The following is an 18,875-nucleotide window of genomic DNA, read 5'->3' on the forward strand; positions in this document are numbered from 1 at the left end:
TGTAGCTACTCAAATGATTTTGATTTTTTGATTTACAACTGTGCCATTGCTGTTCAATCAAAGTGAGAAGAGAACTAAGACATCAAAACAAACAAAGAAACAAACATTAAAATATGATTATGAATAATATAAAAGTAACATGAAATTAGGAATAATTCACCTCAGAGATGAAATTAGGGACAATATGATCTAAATATGAGCTTCAAACTTATGCTGAACACAAATACTTAAAAGGTTGTTTCTTATTTACAGCTTGTACTGAAACAAAAAGAAATGAAGACTGCTGAGACTCTGACCACTTTAATTTAGATATTCTCTTATCTATATGTTCTTATACGTTTTATTCCAAGCATATTACACCTATAACCAGGTGGAAGAGAAAGAGTTGTAAATACAGATATCTCTGTCATTGTGGTATGGAAAAGGTGACAATCAAGTCAAACTCTAGATAATTTTTGCCTAAAATAATAATCATTGACATATGACACCATTTCAGTCTTTCGTGACCCTGAAAACCAACTAACAAGACACAATTAAGCCTTACAGTGGGGTGTGTTGGGCGGGGTGTGTTCCCAGGGCTCCTGGAAGGCCCTTTCCCATCCCCCGGGTCTCAAACCCACCGAGGCCCGGGGCACCTCTCCCCATCGCCCCTGCGGCCGGGGCGGAGCTGGGGGCGCACAAGGGACATTTTCCCGTTTTCCCTGGCGCAGGCACCGCGGCCCGGGCACGGCAGCCCCGGGTCTCCTCCCGGCTGCGGTTCCGGGGCGGGCCGGGGCGGTGCCGGCGGCGGTGCCTCCCCCCGCGGTCACGGCGGGGCTGTCGCCGCCGCTGCCACGTCAGGGGAGTGTCCCCAGGCCAGGGGCTGGGCTGGGCCGGCCTTCCTCCTCCGCCCCTGCCCCCTGCCCGCCGCCGGAGCCGCCGCCGAGGAGAGAACGAGCGAGCGAGCGAGCGAGCGGTGCCGCTGCCATGGAGGCCCGGTACAACCTCAAGAGCCCGGGTAGGCGCCGGGGCCGGACGGGGTGGCGGCCGCGCCTTTACGGGCTGCCCGGGCCGCTGCGGGCGAGCGAGGGAGCGAGAGAGCGAGCCCACCTACCCCGGGGCTGCCGCTGGTCACGGGGGGCTCGGGAGCCGGGGCTGGGGCCGGGACTGGACTGGCACGGCGGCGGGGAGGAGGGCCGAGGCCGGGCGGTGGTGGCGTTCAGGCGGAGGCCGGCCCGGTTCGGTTCGCCTTCGCAGTGCGGTGGCGTTGAAACCTCCCTCCGAGCTGTAATTCGGTTCGAAACACCCTGACCGTCAGGTTTGTGTATGTGTCTGTGTGCCCACGCGTTTTTGGTGGTTGGTGGTACCTTTGAGTGTTTATTCAGGTGGCCGTGCCCTGTTCCCCGGCATCGCCTCCTCTCTGAGCAGGAGCGTGTGGGGGAAGCCTTGCCAAGGGTTACTCGGCCTGTGTGTCTGGCCTCAGTTTGTTTTCCCCAAGTGTCGCCCTACAGGCTCTATTTACTTTCGTGTCTGTGTTCACATGTTTGGTTTGACATGTTTGCATGTTAAACTTCATGCCTATAACTCCTGGGCTTTTTTTTGAATCCTCGAAGTGAGAGAGGCGCCTCAAGAGAGGTGGAGACGGCGGTGGAAGGGAAGGTGTTGATTCCCGGGAAGCGAATAGTGGCCAGGCCGTGTCCTCCTATGGCTGTGCTGGAGCAGTGGCCTCTGACCGGCTCTGCCAGGGCCTCACCTCCCGGGGGCTGCTGGCACAGGCCTGACCCTGCCGGAGCAAAACCCCTTCTGCAGATTGTAAGGGCTGGTAGGGTTTGTGTGTGGATTGCTCTCCTGCCCCTGCTTTCCTGTAACCGGGTATTGAGAAATAGGCATTATTAGCTTCATGTTATTGTGGTGAACAGGGGCTTTATTTTTTAATCATACCGTCCTGTTACCAGCATGAGAGGTGGGGAGAAACTGAATGCTGTGATGACTCGTACCTTACAAATGTCAGTGACACGCTTGTTTACAAACATATCTCATGCAGACGATGTGTCTGCTGCTAAATTATGTCCCTTAGCTTCGCGCCCAAGTTGCATAGTTGCATAACTGAAAGATAAGAAGGATCGTTAAGCAAATTATGAACTTGTTGTCTTTTAAAATGACAGGAGGGAATACTTTTTTTAGGGAGATATGCAGGATGTGTGGCATATGTGAATTTACAAGGCTACACAAACACACTCACTGGTGGTTTGCCACGTCATGGGAAACAGTGGCGGTGTGCTGTGTGACAAGCACCTGGGAACTGGGTGGAGAGCACAAATATTTGAGGCTTAATTTAGAAATGTTCTTCCCCTTTTTTGTTACTTGTCCTCTCTATATTAAAGAGACTATTACCTTTGCTGGAATTGATTTTCAGCACCTGTTGGTGCTGAAAACCAGCTGTAACCAGCTGTTCCATAGCAAAATGAACTTTATGTGACAAAGATAAATCATTCATATAATGGCTTGATATTATTTCTCCAAATTAAACGTGTTTAGTTACCTATTAATATATTAAACTATTTCTTTCCCTATAGATAGTGAAAGTTTGCAAATTATATAAATAACTTCCAAAATTTCTATAATGATTTAAAACATTGATTTCAATAGTCAGTGCGTGTGAAATCGTTCAGTGAACAGATGGGCAAAAAGGTATTAAATAAATATAAACAGATATTTCAAATAAATATTGCTTCTTTAACAGTCATCCATTAAAGTGAGCTGATGGTAATTATGTATAGCCACTGCTTTTAGTCTTATACTTTACTTGCTAACCAGGTAGATATGAATATGCAGTTACTTAATATTTCTGTGTATGTTTTACAAATTCCTATCTTGTTCCAGTTACATGTACAGTTCAGTGGTGGTATCTTACTCTTGCCATTCAGCTGAAGGCTTACGATGGAACTGTAGAATATTCTGATATTAAGGTGGTTTCAATTAATGTAAATGCACCAAAATATATGAAAAGAAGTCCACCATATTTTCTGTTTCAAAGGGTTGTGTCATCTGTGGACTGAAGGGATTACTTTGGTAACTGAGCCCTCTAGGGCTTTAGAATGAGTAGCTGTCCTTGTGCCTGTTGCTTTGCCTTTAATAGAGGAAGAACCAAGCTGCTAACCTTTAGGTCAGCTTTAGGGATTTGGAACATGCTATCTCGAGACAGAGTGGAAAAAGTAATCGTTTTGTACCTGTTCAAGAGGCTTCTACTGTTAAAATCTGCTTTTGGACTTGAGCAAAACTACAAACCGTGACTTCGTCTGCTCAATAGATTTTAAAAGGACAAATCATACTAACCCTTTTAGTGTAAGTTGCTTTAATGTAAGGTAAAAACACATTTTAAATAGGAAAATATTGGTACAAGAAACATTTGCCTTTATTGACCTTTATTTTTAAGCCAAATTCTGCTGTAGAGTTGTGAAGGCGCTGAAGTTCATCTGTGGTTAATACCTGGATCCCTCTTCTGTGAGTGTGCTGGACCAGGTTGATGAGTGGGACTGGTGAGGCTCTTCCTTGCTGTGCTTTCTGTGTGCTCTCAGGCAGACCCCCAAAGAGCAATATTGCTACACATCTTTGTCCTGCTGCTGATTGCTCCTAGGCAATGTGTTCATCTTCTTCCTTATCCCTGTTTCTACAGCTAATTGGTTCATCCCAACCTGAAAGATGGTAACTCTCCACAACACAAAGCAAGTTGCTCCCCTGCACACCATGTCTCTGTGGATGAGAGGCAGCACAGCTCTGGGCTGTCTGGGTTTGCCATAGGTACAGGCCATGGCCAGTGCAAGTCTGGGATGGTGAAGCAGCTCCTGTCACTTTCTCTCTGTAGCAGCAAGGAGCCATGGGGGCATCCACTTGATACTGTCTTCTCACCAGCCTATGAACTTGAGTTTCTTTTTTATTTCTTCCCAAAAAGACTGTTAATTTTGGAAGGGGTGAAATTTCACACTCCACACTTCAGGCTTCTTTGTATTTCTTCAATAAGGCAAAGCTTTGTAAAGTGTTGCTTCATATTTTTGTGTGTGTTTTTGGCAGTTGTAAAAGGGCAAGCTATTTTCTGTCTGAGGATTTCAAAATGGATTAGTCAATGTATATCAGCCTGCTACCACATGGCTGATAAAACTCATCAATATTCAAGTTCAGCTGACTAAAGTACAGATTTCATCCTCTTCATGTCTCAGGAACATCCCTGTTTTCTGAAATTATAAGGCAGCTACTTGGAATAATCTCTTTACTTTTTTTCTCCCCCAAGAGCTGTGACCCTCAGCCTGTTGTAAGTTCAGACACCAAATCTTGTAGTCACTGCTTTTATAGTGGCAATGTCTCGCTTTTGTGTAGGCTGTGACCAGACGTCTGAGTGGATATTAGCACTTGAGGAATTATCAACAGCTACTTACAGAGCCACAGACAATCATGGTTTTTAGTTTTTTGGGGGGGCAGAGTTTGTTTTGCTTTCAGCAGGCCACTTCATTGAGTATTTGATTAGCAGGGGCGCTGGAGTCCTAGGGAGAGCACGTGGAGGGAGGCGTGACGTGCTGTCCATGCTGTCCTGCATTTGTTGCCCAGGGCACTGCTTTGGGATCCTGGAGGCATAGGGAACATAACAATGCTGAGATTGTGATCCTCTTAACTGTCATCTGCAATATGATTGCTGCTTTTCCTACAAACTGCACTTCTTTCTCCACTGCATATTTTGTACAAGTAGGTGTTCCGTGCCAACAAGCGTGCGTCAGTTCTTTGTTAACAAAACAGACCTAGTAGGAAATAGCCAGTAGCTGTTGTGCTGCTTAGTACCTTCTGTGTATGAAATAAGGATAGATTGTTTAAAAATAAAAAGTTGAACTGTTAAAAATTTATTAAGACTGAAGACATTGTTTGATCTTAGTGTGTTCAACAAGCACCTTGCATTTTGTAAGTTTTTCCTCCCTTTGTGTTGACTGAACAGTTGTTTTCAATTGCAACTACAAGAAGAGTACTGTACTTCGTGCTGCCCTGAGGGAAATGAGGACTAAAGGCTGGCTATTTCTGAGGGTGAGAGGAAGGCAAGATAAGACTAATTAAAAGTTTTTTGTGTTTTTTAATAGTCGTTAATACTTTGTATGAGTACAGGAGCCTTGTTGGTCATGTGAAAGAATGTACATGAGGCTGTGAAGATGTAAAGCAGCTATTCAGGAGGCTTATGGGCCTTGGGAAAGGATGTATCGGAGACCCTGAGGGTGGAAAACACCTGGCCTCTTTCTTGGCAAATGGTGTTTCCATTTGTTTTGTAGCAGAAGTCAAAGGAACTGCCAAAGGAATGTCTTGGTCTTGGCTGGGATGGAGTTAATTTTCTTTCCAGTAGCTGGTTCAGTGCCGTGTTTTGGATTTATTTCTATTACTTTTAGTTCACAGATGATCACACATCATTCACAGGTTCTAAGCTGTCCAGGAGACTCACATCCACAAGGTGACACACAGGTCCTAGTGACACTGTGCAGGTTGCTGTGAACCTGTTAGAGTTGCTGTATGGTTAAATTTAATAAACCATTCTCCAGAGAGTACAGAAAAAAAAAATTGAAAAAATACTATTTTCCATATCAAAGAGCTGCTGTGACTCTTTGCTTTAAATATATTTTCTTACATGCATCAGTGACCACATCACCTTAAGTGTTTGTTGTTTTTTTTTTAACTTAAAATGTCAAAACTCGTCAGATGTTGTCATTTTACAAGAAATCTTAAGTACTTTACACATAAACTTAATCTTGATGGGTTTTTTAAATTATGTGATCCATTCTTTATGCAGTGGAACTATTGACAGTGTGATTCACTGTTATTTTTTCACTTACAAGAAATTTAAATGTTACCTTTAGTAAATGAGATTTTCTTTTAAATGCCAGTGCAGTTTGGATTCCCAGGTGCTTTGGGCTGCTGAGGGGACTGGTGCATCAGCGGGTGACTCTGCACTGTGGCCTCTGAAGTCACTTGATGGTTACACCAGCCATAGGTCAGGCACTCTTGGCTCAATGGTCAGGTACAGAGTGGAGTGGGGAAGAAAACAAAGCTGCCTGCATTTAAGAAGGTCCTCCCAAAATGTCATCCATGACACATGCATATAATTGAAGGGACTTGATACTTGTCTCAAATGGTTTATGTGAGTTAATTTTTTAAAATTTTTTTTCTACTATTATGGTCTAATATTTTTCCTAATTGTAGATAGTAGCCTCATTAATAGAAAAACACATAACAAAGATGACTTGTGCTTTACTAATCTCTTAAGTGGATTGAGTAGTTACAAACGTTTCTCTGAGATGACAGGTTTTATGAGTTTTACTTTCATTGCAAAACCTGTATTCAGTAAGTAAATTGCATCCTTACTTGTGCTGTTTTGGTCACCGGAGCCATAGGGAAAAAGTTACTACTTCTTCTGTATTTCTCCTGAGTAGAACCTCTAAATCTTTCTTAAAGTGAAAAAAAAAAAATAATAGCAGCCATAAATATAAAGGTAGGAAACATTTGCCAATGCAGTAAAAGCTGTCAGGTTGTTTTATTCTTCTTTTCCCAGCTTAGATAAGCCAACCTGAAAGATTGAGAGATCTCTAGCTTTATGCCAGCTGTTCTGGATTCCATTATTTATCTATTCATTATGTACTTTCTTTTTCAAATAGTAGAACTGAAATTTCAAACTGAAGTTTGGGAATTCATTTCAGAATGAAAAGGTTGCTGTACATTTGAGGAAGATACTGTGATGCACAACCACTTCTTTTTTCTTTCTCTCTCTCTCTTTTTTTTTTTTTTTTTTTTTTTTTTTTTTTTTTTTTTAAAGAAAAGGCATAATGATTTACTAAGAAAACGCCACCAATGTTCAAATCCTGTCGTCTCTTTAAGCAAGCAGTTACACTGATGTTTACAAAGACCGATCACTTGCGTTTTCTGCGTCCAGAAGGTTTCCCCAGGCACCAGGTGCAGACTTGTCTGGTTGGGCGCGTAGCAGGAGAACTTGAATGTGACCTGCAGATATATTGAAAAGATGCAGTTGTGTGAACTGAAGTTTCAGGGTAGCTTGAAGTAAATGATGATGAAAGTGGAATTTGACTGGACATGGTTTTTGGCAGAAATAAATGTAGAGCTCACATATGTATATATTGTACAAATTTTGCTCAGTTATTCCACCACTCAATCCTAAAGCAAGCTGGTGGCTTTTAATTTGATTCTCAGATTTTTAATACCCATATTTTGCTTTTCAGAAAATTTTAGTAAGTTCAGTGTAACACAAGAGGCAGATTGTCAGGCCGAGCATCTGACCTGTAGTATTCTGTCTTTCCTCCACAGAGCAATACAGAGCTCCCACACCTCCTACTTGCTGGGAACTCTCCTGTAATCTCTAGTCCAGAAACTTAATTTCCTCAGGATTTGATTTTGATGAACATTGATAAAGTGTTGCTCAGTGTATCTGTGAAAGTGTGGTTATTTTTCACGCTGATGGTTAGATCACATTAAAAACAAATTGATTTTTTTTTCTCTCTAAGACCTGTCTTAGACAAATTCAGTGTCTTGACTTTTCTTTTTTTGGCTGAATTAGTGATACTCTTTGACTTTATTGATAGTCTGTGACTCTTTATTTCAGATGAGCCCAAACCATTCTGATTTTTCAGAATTGCCATTGCCAAATGCTTACTCAGTGACTCACCATGACTTAAGTGGGTTGAAATACCATGACTTGTTGCAGGCAGACTTTGTGAATTATGCTTGTTTCTTCCACTGCAGTTTTTGGTAGTGAAAGGAGGAGCTGTTTCATGAATACTGCAGCAGTGCTTAAAGAAGAAACAAATTTTGTGCTTTCTTCACTGGATCACACGTTCTCAGAATGAACCTTTACCGCTCCAGGCTTTTCTTTGCAGCCTCTCAGTTGGTATTTTTCAGCAGTGTGGGAGGAGAAACACAAAATGGTTTGGCTTGGCAGGGATCTTTAAAGATCATCTAGTTCAACCTCCCTGCCTCAGGCAGGGACATCTTCTGCTAGATCACAGCTCAGAGCTCTGTCCAATTTGACCTTCAATGCTTCCAGGGATGAGGCATTCACAACTTCTCTGGACAACTTGTTCTAGTGTCTCATTGCCCTTACTGTAGAGAATTTCTTCCATATGTCCAATCTAAACCTACTCTCTTTGAGTTTAAAACCATTCCCTCTTGTCATTACAGGCTGTGGTAAAAAGTTACTTTGTTCTTTATAAGCATATTCTAGGTATTGAAAGGTCACAGTAAAGTCTCCCCAGAGCCTTTTCTTCAGACTGAACAACCCCAACTCTCAGCCTTGCTGCACACACATGTGCTTCTTAGAATCATGGAATAATAGGAACGCTTGGGTTGGAAAGATAAAAGATCTTAAAGATCACCTTCTTCCAACCCCTATGCCATGGGCAGGGACACCTTCACTAGACCGAGTTGCTCAGAGCTCCGTCCAGCCTAGCCTGGAACGCTTCCAGGGATGGGGCATCCACAGCTTCACTGGATAAGTTGTTCCAGCACCTCACCATCCTCACAGGAAAGAAATTCTTTCTAATATCTAATGTAAATCTACTCTTTCAGTCTGAAGCCATTCCCCGTCTTGTTGCTACATGCTCTTATAAAAGTCCCTCTCTCATCTTGCTTGTAGAGTATCTTCAGGTATTGGAAGGCTGAAGTTAGGTCACCTGATAGATTTTTAAGATGTCCTGGATTGCTTAATACTGAAAACTTGTTAAAAGCAAATCATCTCTATGATATACGAGTGCTAGATTAGATTTTGCTATGGTTTTGTGCCCCAAGAGTGGAATAGTTATGATGCTCTAATAGCTTTCCCTCAGTAAACATGGGTGACTGCACATGATGCGGTTATATCTGGTTTTTTTTCTGTGTTGGTCCTCAGCTGGGAAATCTCAGTAACAGCTGTCTGCCTTGTCCATGAGTGCTCTGTCTTTATTAGAGTTTGTTACATACACTCTCAGTTTTCTCATGGTCACTGTTCTGCTTCATGGGGTGTTTACTCCTGAATTAGCTCATCCTGGTGCATGCCACTGCTTCTAAAGGGAAGTGTCCAGACTTGTTGACTGTGAAGCGATGCTGGGTCCAAAGTCTTTTCTGGTCTGGGCTGGTTTTCTTGTTATTCCTCTCTAATGAACTGGTAAACCTTAATGAAGATTAAAGAGACAAACTGTTATTCAGCAGAGCCTGAACGCTGCTAGCCTTGATGTGACCTGATGGATCTGTAGGGTGTTTTAAATGACACCTCCCTGTGGCAGCAGCATAACTGAGGTAACTGGCAGCAGCACATTTCCACGTAATTGGTTTTCTGTTTGGGTTGTAAGAAGTGAAATTCTCAAAATTTCAGCTGTTGTTTGTAGCTGTCCAAAAGTGTAAAAGAGGAAAAGAACTTTTCACAGTAGATTGGAAGGAAAATTCCTCTGTGGGGAGGTTAGAGTTTTTTTATTAGACATTAATGTATGGTGCACATGAGTATATGCATCTGAAGTATAAGTAATGTAACAGAGCTTGCAAAAGTGGCCACAAGAAGGAGATGCAGAAAATACAGATGGTGCTGGTATTTTTGAAGTGGAAGGTTGGAAAGGTTACTAATGACTATCCTGAAGTTATGATAGAAAAATGCCTGGGTGTTCACCTAGGTGAACCACCACTACTCAGTGGCAGGTTCCAACTGCAGAGGCCCTGGGTAAATTTTTCTGGCTGGACATACATGTTTTCGAATCTAATGTAAAACTTCATCTCTTGTTAATAGTGATGTGTTGATTTCTCTCACGCACTACCGTGACCTCCTTAAGGGAGTAGTCATGTAAGTGTCATGGGAGGTGTCAGGATAAAGCTTTTCGGCAATTGCTAAAGATGCACATGGTGTTCTGTATCACAAAATATCGATGTTGTTAGCTTTGTAAATCTTGTAGGTCTGAAACTCTGTTAATGGTGTGTATGTTCTTCCTCCTGTCCGGTGCAATTACTAATATAAAACTACTTTAGTCCCAGTGTTCAGTGTTGAGAAACTCTGTGACCATGCACATATTTTTCATAACTTTATGCTTGTATAACCCATTTAAGGTTTATTCATCATAAGTAATTATGTAGTGTCTTGAATTAGGAACTCCAGTGAAGAAGCTGGAATAGGGAGAAGATTAGTTAGCTGAAAAGAGTTCTTCAAGAAATGTTTTATGTATTTTTCTATGCAATGTATATTAAGTTATTTTCTTCATTTTCATGTCTTATGCTTTCTCTTTTTTCAGCTGTCAAACGTTTGATGAAAGAGGCTGCGGAACTGAAGGATCCTACAGATCATTATCATGCACAGCCTTTGGAGGTTTGTTTCTCTATATGTTTGCAAGAGTTTGTAATTAGGCAGTTTTATTCATATATACTCTTAATTAATATGTACTTCTCTAAAATGCATGTATATTTAAAATGTACATATTTAAATTATAGAAAACTGATTTTTTTTTTTCCCTGTGATGGAAATCAGCAGCAGAATTCAGCTTCAGTGGTGTTTTAGTTCCAGGTTATTGGTGAAACTACTTAATAACAGCTTTTTACATTGCACCTGAGTAGTTTTATAGCATGGGTGTGTTTATTCCCCCATCTCTTTCCCAAGCCTATGGAAATACTTAAGTCAAGCTTTTTTGTACCCAAACCTGATATCTGGCTCAGTTGCTGACTTGCTCACTGAAACGCTTAACCTAAAGTGATCTCTGAGGATTGCTGTTTTGCATTTAAGACAACCTGTGAAAACATAAATGTGTTCAATTCTGGATGCATTGTAAGAGAGAGGGATTTCACTTGAGGAGTAGCTTCTTGTCTAAACACCCGGTTAAGTCTTTGGGTTGAGAGGACAATGAAGTTCTGGTGGTTAGAAGTTTAAACAGAAATCCCTTCTGATTTCACTGAATAAATCAAAAAAGGCAGTATTCTGTAGTATTCAGTTGGGAGACTTGGTTTTTAGCTGTTTGCAGAAATGCGTAACACGCTTAACATGCTCACGTAATAATGCGTGTTCCTAGGTGCTATAAAATGTTCCTTATTGTCTGCTAGTTTTTATCTGTAGCTTGTTTCACCTTCCTGTGGTGAAATTGCCGTTATTTGTAACCGACATGAAGATCTTATTTCTGGATTAGAACAGTGTCTCACTGGGAGGAGAACAGTGGCAAATGAAAGGAAATGCTGGAAATGTTGACAGTTATCTCCTGTACTTGAAAAACCATGACTAGGTGGGCTCTTCCAATGCTGTAATACCAGTGTTTAGCATTAGCTGAGGGATCTCATTCACTGACAGCAAGCCTCATTTGGCGTCCAGTCCTAACAGTAGGAGTTCTGCTTGTAAATACTTAGGAAGTTGTTGGCAGCACAAGTTCTGATACACAAATCCCAGCTCAAAACCCCAAAGAAATAATGTTTAAAGAGAAGTTATTTATATGTCGATAATGTCAATTTAATGATGATAGAACTCTAGATTTCAAAGTGTACCTTTCAAAGTTGTGCAATAATGCACAGTAGCTGCTTTAAAATTGATAGTGGAAGAGAAACAATATGAATTCTCTGGGTGTGAGTCAAATCCCTGGGCATGGAAGGAGCTTTGGGGAGGCTGTCATTAGTGTTCTTTCTTGGTGTAGGTCTCCCCTTGGTTCTCCAAAAATTATTGCTCTCTGAGGCAAATTTCCAGTTTTCTTTTAATTGACTCAGTTTTCAATCTGTTGTGTAATAAAACTCTTGTCATAATTTGTACAGCTACCATAAAGAATTTGGATAATGAATTTGAAGGTTTTGGTGAATTACTGCATAAGAAAATTACCAGAAACCTACAATGCTTTATTCTTAGTGCTACGTTATCTTAACTCTCCATTTGATTTTGGCTTCTTAAAACTTCTGCCTGTGTACTGTTTCTTTAGCCTGTCCTTGTTCAAGAAAATGACATTGAGTTGTCTGTTTCTGTGACCAATGCTTTTTTGTTTCTTTTTCTTTTTTTTTATACCCCCCCCTTCCATTGATGGGGGCATTTTAGGATAATCTTTTTGAATGGCACTTCACTGTTAGAGGCCCTCCAGATTCAGATTTTGATGGAGGCATTTATCATGGGAGAATAGTGCTACCACCTGAATATCCCATGAAACCACCCAGCATTATTTTGCTGACGGTAAGTAAGCATACTTACTAGATTTTTTCTTTTTATGTTATCATTTTTATCATAGGGAAAGAGAGAGATTCTTGGCATTTAACATAATGTCATTTTTGTAAGAACGGTGGCACAGTGTAGTACAATAGAAGATCCAAAGTCTTCCAAGATTATTTTGGTAATCTCTAATTGCTTTATGCAATGAAGCTTTATGCCTAATAAATGGAAGTTCTTTACTCCAGGAGAAATCACATTGCTGATGTGATTGTCTAACCTTCTGTTCTCCCCATGGCCCCTCTTGGTTTCTGTTGAAAACATTGCTTAGATGTAGGAAGGCAGACCTGAAGTTTGGGGCAAAGTCCTTCCTTAGTGCATAGATTTGTAGGTTTTCTTCATGCATTAATAGAGTCAGATGACAGAGTTCTGTGTTCAGCAGGCTGAATGCTAATTTTGTGAGCTTGGCACTAGTATAATTGTTACAGATTGTTTGCATATGGAATTCTTTTGATCATGGTTTTTTGTGACTTTTACCAAAACTCAAGAGTTAACTTCTAGCATGTTTTATTGTATCCTCCCTCTTCCTTTAAAGGCAAATGGCAGGTTTGAAGTGGGGAAGAAAATTTGTTTAAGCATCTCAGGGCATCATCCTGAAACATGGCAGCCTTCCTGGAGTAGTAAGTAACAATTCCTTGAAAAATGTTACCCCTGTCAAACAACTCATTCTTAAAACTAAAAACATCTAATGAAGAATGTTTATAGTGGAAAAGGAGACAGATTTTGAGGGTGTAAAATTATGGGAGAATTCGTCAAATGTAGGATCATAAAAGAGTGAAATTGAATGATTTGGAAATTATATTAAGTAAATGCCAGGGCTGAGAAACTGTGGGGTGATGGTAAGCTCTTCTTTACTTGGATATATAAGCATTAAGAATTCTCAGACTACTTAGAATATTCTTTGTGTGTTTTGTTTAAAAGTGTTCTTATGAAAATAAATCCTATTACTTTACTCTGGTTTTGCATGATCACTAAGCCAGCTTGAACATTAATAGAGGGGAGTTTTCAATTCTAGTGCTGTGGTTCTGAACACTCAAGAGGAAAGAATGTGGTCTGAGTTCAGAATAACTCAATCTTGTCTATCTTTAGTTTTAAAAATACTGTTATCACAGAAATTGAGAGCTGGCACAGTTCATCCAAGGCAATATGTTTATGTTCAAGTAATTTTAGTTCTGTTAGTACAGTACATCAATTATTTCTATATCAGCTTCACTTTAAAAATATGTTGATAAGATCTTAGGAGTTTTCTATCCGACCACTCTTCAACTTTTGTTAAGTCTCTTTAGTTTTTTTAAAGCGTAGAAAATACTGTATTTCTAAGTAGTTGTAAAAATCCTGTCTCATTTCTGTAGTACTTATTCTGATCTGATATTATTTTACAGAAATTAAAGAATTCAAGATACTTTGCTAGTAGATTTGGTAAATAAAAGTCCAAGTACAGATGTTGTCAAAACACATGTTTCAGATGACAGTTCTGTTACAAGCAGTTATTAATATTTTAAGTGAGCTCCTTCCCCTATTATGATGACATAAAAGGAACAAATTCTGCAATACTTTGCAAAAAAGAAAAGCTCTGAGCATGTGTACACTAAATTGCAGAATTCATGTCTAATAAAAAACAGACGGAAAAAGAAAAATTCCCTGTGAACCTTCTTATCTTCTTCCTCTCCCCTGCTCCCCTTCCCCCCTTCCCACCTTTTTATATCTTAGTTCTGCTTTACCTTTTTTCTTAGTTTTTAAGGTCTGGAACATTCACCTTAATGCAACATTTTTGTGACAATTTTTTCTTCTCTGTTGGCTGGTGGCCTTTTCTTTGTTTACAATGTGATGTTAAAACAAAATTGAGAAAGCCTTGCAGTGTGCCAAAAAAACCCACCCCAAACCGGTGCTGCTTCTAGGAAGTTCAGACTTGGCAGAATGAAGTTTTGCAGTCAGAAATGCAACTTTTCTGAGTGTGGAATGAGATCACATAACTTGTTTCTGCCACCTTGTTTATATCTCTCTTTTCCCATTTTAGTAAGAACAGCTTTACTAGCCATCATTGGATTCATGCCAACCAAAGGTGAAGGAGCAATAGGATCTCTAGATTACACACCAGAAGAAAGGAGAGCTCTTGCAAAGAAGTAAGCGCTAAGTTTGTTACTGTAGGTACACTTACATTCACTCACTTTTAGGGTAATGCATTGTGTAGAAAACAAGCCACTTCAGTCTATTCTCTTGCATTTATTCCAAATAAAACAAGTTTGATGCCTTGTATATGTAATCACTTTTTTCTCTGAATATTGTGCAAACTTGGAACTTGCAGTCAAACAAAGTATTTTGAGAGCACTCTGTTCCTTCCAGCATTTTGTGGTCATAGTAGAAGTTTGTCTGAAATTCAGATTTGGAGATGTAATTAACATTGTGATACTGTACTAATTGCAGCATGGAGATAAAGTGGGTATGATGGAATTGATAGTAAGTGGGGAGGAAACAACCAAAATAATGAGGCATAATTGTCTTTAAGTAAGTAGTAATAATAAAATTATTTCAAAATTCTGAAGCAACCTCTTCTAAATAATCTTTAGGAAATTAATTTAAGATTAGGTTTGTGACTGTGATGAAATTATTAGCTTAGTGGACAAAGGGAAGGCAGTGGGTGTTGTTTATAGGGACTTTAGCAAGGCTTTTGGTGTCCTTTCCCCTATCCTCAGTCATGAAATACAGCTTAGGTAGGTGGGGACAGTAAGGTGGATTAACTGGCTGAGCTGTCTGGCTCAAAGGATTGTGATAAGCAACACAAAATCCAGCTGCAGGCTGGTCACTATTGGTGTATTCCTGGTGTCAGTACTGGGGCCAGTGCTATTCAGTGTCATTAATGACCTGGATACTGGGACAGGGTGCGCCCTCAGCAAGTTTGCTGGTGATCCAAAACTAGGAAGAGTGGCTGATATGCAGAAAGTTGTGCTGCCATCCAGAAGAGCCTCAGTGGGCTGGAGGAATGTCAAAGTCCTGCCCCTGGAGAGGAATAACACCAGCTGACTAGAAGGGAGCTTGGAAGGGAAGATTCTGGTGGTCACCAAGCTGATCATGAGGCAGCAGTGTGCCCTTGCAGCAAAGAAGACTGATGGTGTCCTGGGTTGCATGAGGAGGAGCATTGCCAGCAGGTCAAGGAAGTGATTCTGCTTCAGTACTCAGCACTGGTGAGACATCAGGAGTGCTGAGTTCAGGTGGGGTTGTGACCAGGTCAGAGTACAAGAAAGATAAGGATGTCCTGGAGCAAATTTAGTGCAGTGCCACAAAGGTGACTGAGGGGCTGGAACATGTTTCAGACATGGAGATAATAAAAGAGCTGGGAGTATTCAGTCTGGAGAAGAGAAGGTTCAGGGGATCATATCCATGTGTATGGTTATCTGAAAGGAAGTTGTAAAAAAGGTAAAGCCAGGCTTTTTTCAGTGGCATTCAGGAGTGAGTCAGTGGGGTGGGTTGATCGTGATACTGTGCTGTCAAGTCTGTGTGCTTCCTCACTGGCCTGGAGAGCTCCCTGCAGAGAGAAGGTGTGGGAAGGTAATGTTCTCCAAGAAGCTGAAATTCCTGGATTGGAGATGCAAGCTCCTGGGTCCAGTATAACATTTGTAAAAATAGTTAAATCTTTATAATTTGTAATTTTTATTTGCTGCAGATATACGTATTTTAATTATAAGAAATAATTAATGAAGTATAATTAATAATGATATTTAAGTCAGTTGTTAATAGTTTCCTAAATGACATAAGAGAGTTTATGTTAGTAATATAGGTAATTCTCAAAATAGTTTTTCAAGATAGAATGATTTGAAACAGAGGGAAGTACTTCTAAACTACTGGCCCTGCCACCACTTTCTGTGGATTGTTCTGCAAATAGTTTATTTAAACAAGCACATAGGAACACTGAGAACATGCTATTCTGAGCTATGTCATTTGTGGGCAGGTCACAAGACTTCTGTTGTGAAATGTGTGGCACATCTATGAAGACAGCCCTCTTACCACTGACGTCTGGAAGTGTGTCAAGCCAGGCAGACAAGGAGGCTAAAGAACTTGCCAGACAAATTAGCTTCAAGGTAAAGTCACTGTTTACACTTTTATCTCTATTGTACAGAATATGAAAAAAAATTACTGTGGAAAAACTTGTAAATCACAGAAACATTTCATCATTTCAGAAAACCTTCATCAATTGCTATGTGGAAGCCTGTTTTCTCAGTATAGTCTGAAATAGAAAAATAAGAATGGATCTCTTGAAATTTTCCAGTTAATAAGTTGTGCATCTCAAGCATTGGTTGATTAGCTTAAATTTTAGTGGTGACCACTGTGGTAAGAACTGCCTATGTTGCTTTTACTTCCACATTTTCAGAAACTAATAACTTGATTAAATTCTCCAGAATTAGTGTTATCGTAGAAGTATGAGGAAAGTTTGGGCAAAGCTAATCTAAATTTTTTTACCTTTGTGATTTTTTTTTCCTTTTGGCTTATGGAAGGAATAAAACATACTACTACTGAAAAATGGTTGCAAATTCTTTTGAACTACTCTGCTACTATCTGAAGATACTGAAAGTTGAACTCTGGTATGGAAGTTGCTGTGACCGAAAAATGTGTTCTCTAGCTTGTGTTTCAATGAAAGCAAGGTTTGTTTAGACAAATACATTCATTCCTTAGAGAATTGCATGGCTTGCATGCACAGTGTTGTTTTTCACTGGGTTTTCCACTAAACTCTTAAATCAGCCACTAAGGAAGACTACTGTGCATGAGGGCAGAGAACTACAGTTGTATTATGACAATGTGGCATTATTGCAGAACACATCCTCGCTAAGGTCAGGGCTGCCGATGTCCCCTTTTATCACCCATGTTCTTCTAATAGTGACCTAAAGACTACTTCTGCTTTTTTTGTGTGTGCCATGAAAGTAAAGATTGTCTTCTTCTGACTGAGCATTCCTGATGGTTTTGCAGGACATGCATATTCCTGTGCCATAATGGTTATGATAAAAACATCTCCAAGTATTTTACAAAGATGAGAAAGGGAGAGAGTTTTAACGCTGAGCTACTTGGAGAAACAGTGGATTGCCTTTTCCTGGATTTTTTACAATATATAAGGGTTTAAAATTGTAGGATTTATTTTTACTTGAGAACTACTAATCTTCATCAAAGAAATTCTAGAAATATCAGAGTTTGGTTTTGAGTTTCTTTTGTGAGAAAGAACTCATAATTTGTATTTCCTACCTTTTTCAGTTTTAAAATTAATGACTTAGAGACATCAGTTTTTAAGAATATTGGTGCTTTCTGTGTATCTATATGCTTGACACTACCTTCTAAGAACAAGCGCTTGTCAGGGGAAAAAAAATGAACAAAAGTCTTAGGTTTCTACAGCCTCTTACCATCCATTGTGTTGGGTTTTTTTTTAATAAGGTAAATCAGTTCTGTCCTCTGGTTGCATCTTTCTTTCCTTCTCAAATCAAATTTTAGGAGCTGGGGTTTTTTAAGCTTCCTGCTTATCTGCTTTGCTTGATTTCCTTATGTGTTTGTTGTTAGGCTGAGGTGTTCAATTGATGTGTTTGTAATAAACTAATAGTATGAATTACTAGCAGAAAATAAAGAAGTTTTTAATCATTTAGATACATTTCATGTCAATTTATGGGGTAAGATTTAACATCAGATTGATGATTGAGTGTACAATTTGAGAGAGACTCTCTCAAACCCTTAAATAAGAGATTTCCTAACTATGTGTAGATGATCCCAGCGTTACTGTGTTTCTTACCAGCTTTAAACAAGATGGTAACTTTGTAAAAAGCCCCCTGTGTGGTACTGAGATACCAATATGACATCGAGAAGTGGGGAAACAACCCAATACATCTTCTCATTACAGTTTTTCTGCTTCTGCGAGCATCCACCTTTGTTCCTGTCTGCTTTAATAGTACATTATATTTTGTATCAGTTTTATATTGACTTCCAAATAGTTTTCTAAATTTTACGTGTTATATAACAGAAATTCTGTTTTGCTTAAAAAAAGGAAAAAGAAATTACTGATAACATATGTATCACTGTAAAACAGTATGGTTTACCTTCATGTTGCTATCACAAGGCATATTTTGCAGTAAAATTAATTCTATGCTTCCTCTCATTATTATGTTTAAATATGTTGGTCATCCTTTGAATGTTAGTCTGACTTCAGTCTAGATACTAGACTTAGTACTTTCATAAACTAAAGTAAATCAAATGCACATTTGGCACTGCTTTATAGAGATTAACAGTAAAGATGAAATAAGCTCATCTTGCAAGAAGCATTAGTATGAAAATCAATAGTCACAGGTTCCAGGGAGCTTACAATTTGATATAGGAAAGATTCACCCTGAGTGTTGTCAAATGCTGGAGCAGACTGCCCAGAGGGACTCTGCAGCCCCCAGCTTTGGAGATGCTCAAAGCTTGTCTGGACATGACTCTAGAGAGTTGGGCCAGGGACATCTAGAGGTCCATTCCAGTCTAAATATTTCATAATTCTGTTGCTTTGTTGATGATCCATATTTGAATCATAATTTTTCTTGTCTAATATTACAGTTCATAAGAGTCAAGTGCAAAGGGAAAGCAGTGTTGTCAGATTCTAAGTTTTCGAATGTTAAATCCATTTCCAGATTGTTTTGGTGCCATATCTTTTGGATTCTCTTGAGGTAATACACAT

General features: G+C 39.8%; 1 protein-coding gene across 1 annotated transcript in view; it reads left to right on the forward strand.

The window, feature by feature from the left end:
* The first annotated feature begins 856 nt into the window (after nucleotides 1–856).
* UBE2J1 (ubiquitin conjugating enzyme E2 J1) overlaps nucleotides 857–18,875 on the forward strand; it is a 28,108-nt gene continuing 10,089 nt past the window's right edge. Inside the window, exons 1-6 of the mRNA XM_083856020.1 lie at nucleotides 857–997; nucleotides 10,263–10,336; nucleotides 12,029–12,160; nucleotides 12,729–12,813; nucleotides 14,211–14,316; nucleotides 16,140–16,269. Of these exons, the coding sequence (XP_083712146.1) occupies nucleotides 967–997; nucleotides 10,263–10,336; nucleotides 12,029–12,160; nucleotides 12,729–12,813; nucleotides 14,211–14,316; nucleotides 16,140–16,269 (558 nt within the window). The 5' untranslated portion in view covers nucleotides 857–966. The remainder of the gene's footprint in view (nucleotides 998–10,262; nucleotides 10,337–12,028; nucleotides 12,161–12,728; nucleotides 12,814–14,210; nucleotides 14,317–16,139; nucleotides 16,270–18,875) is intronic.

The sequence above is a fragment of the Zosterops lateralis genome (genome assembly GCF_965231275.1).
Source record: "Zosterops lateralis genome assembly, chromosome: 3".
NCBI classification, from domain to species: Eukaryota; Metazoa; Chordata; class Aves; order Passeriformes; family Zosteropidae; genus Zosterops; species Zosterops lateralis.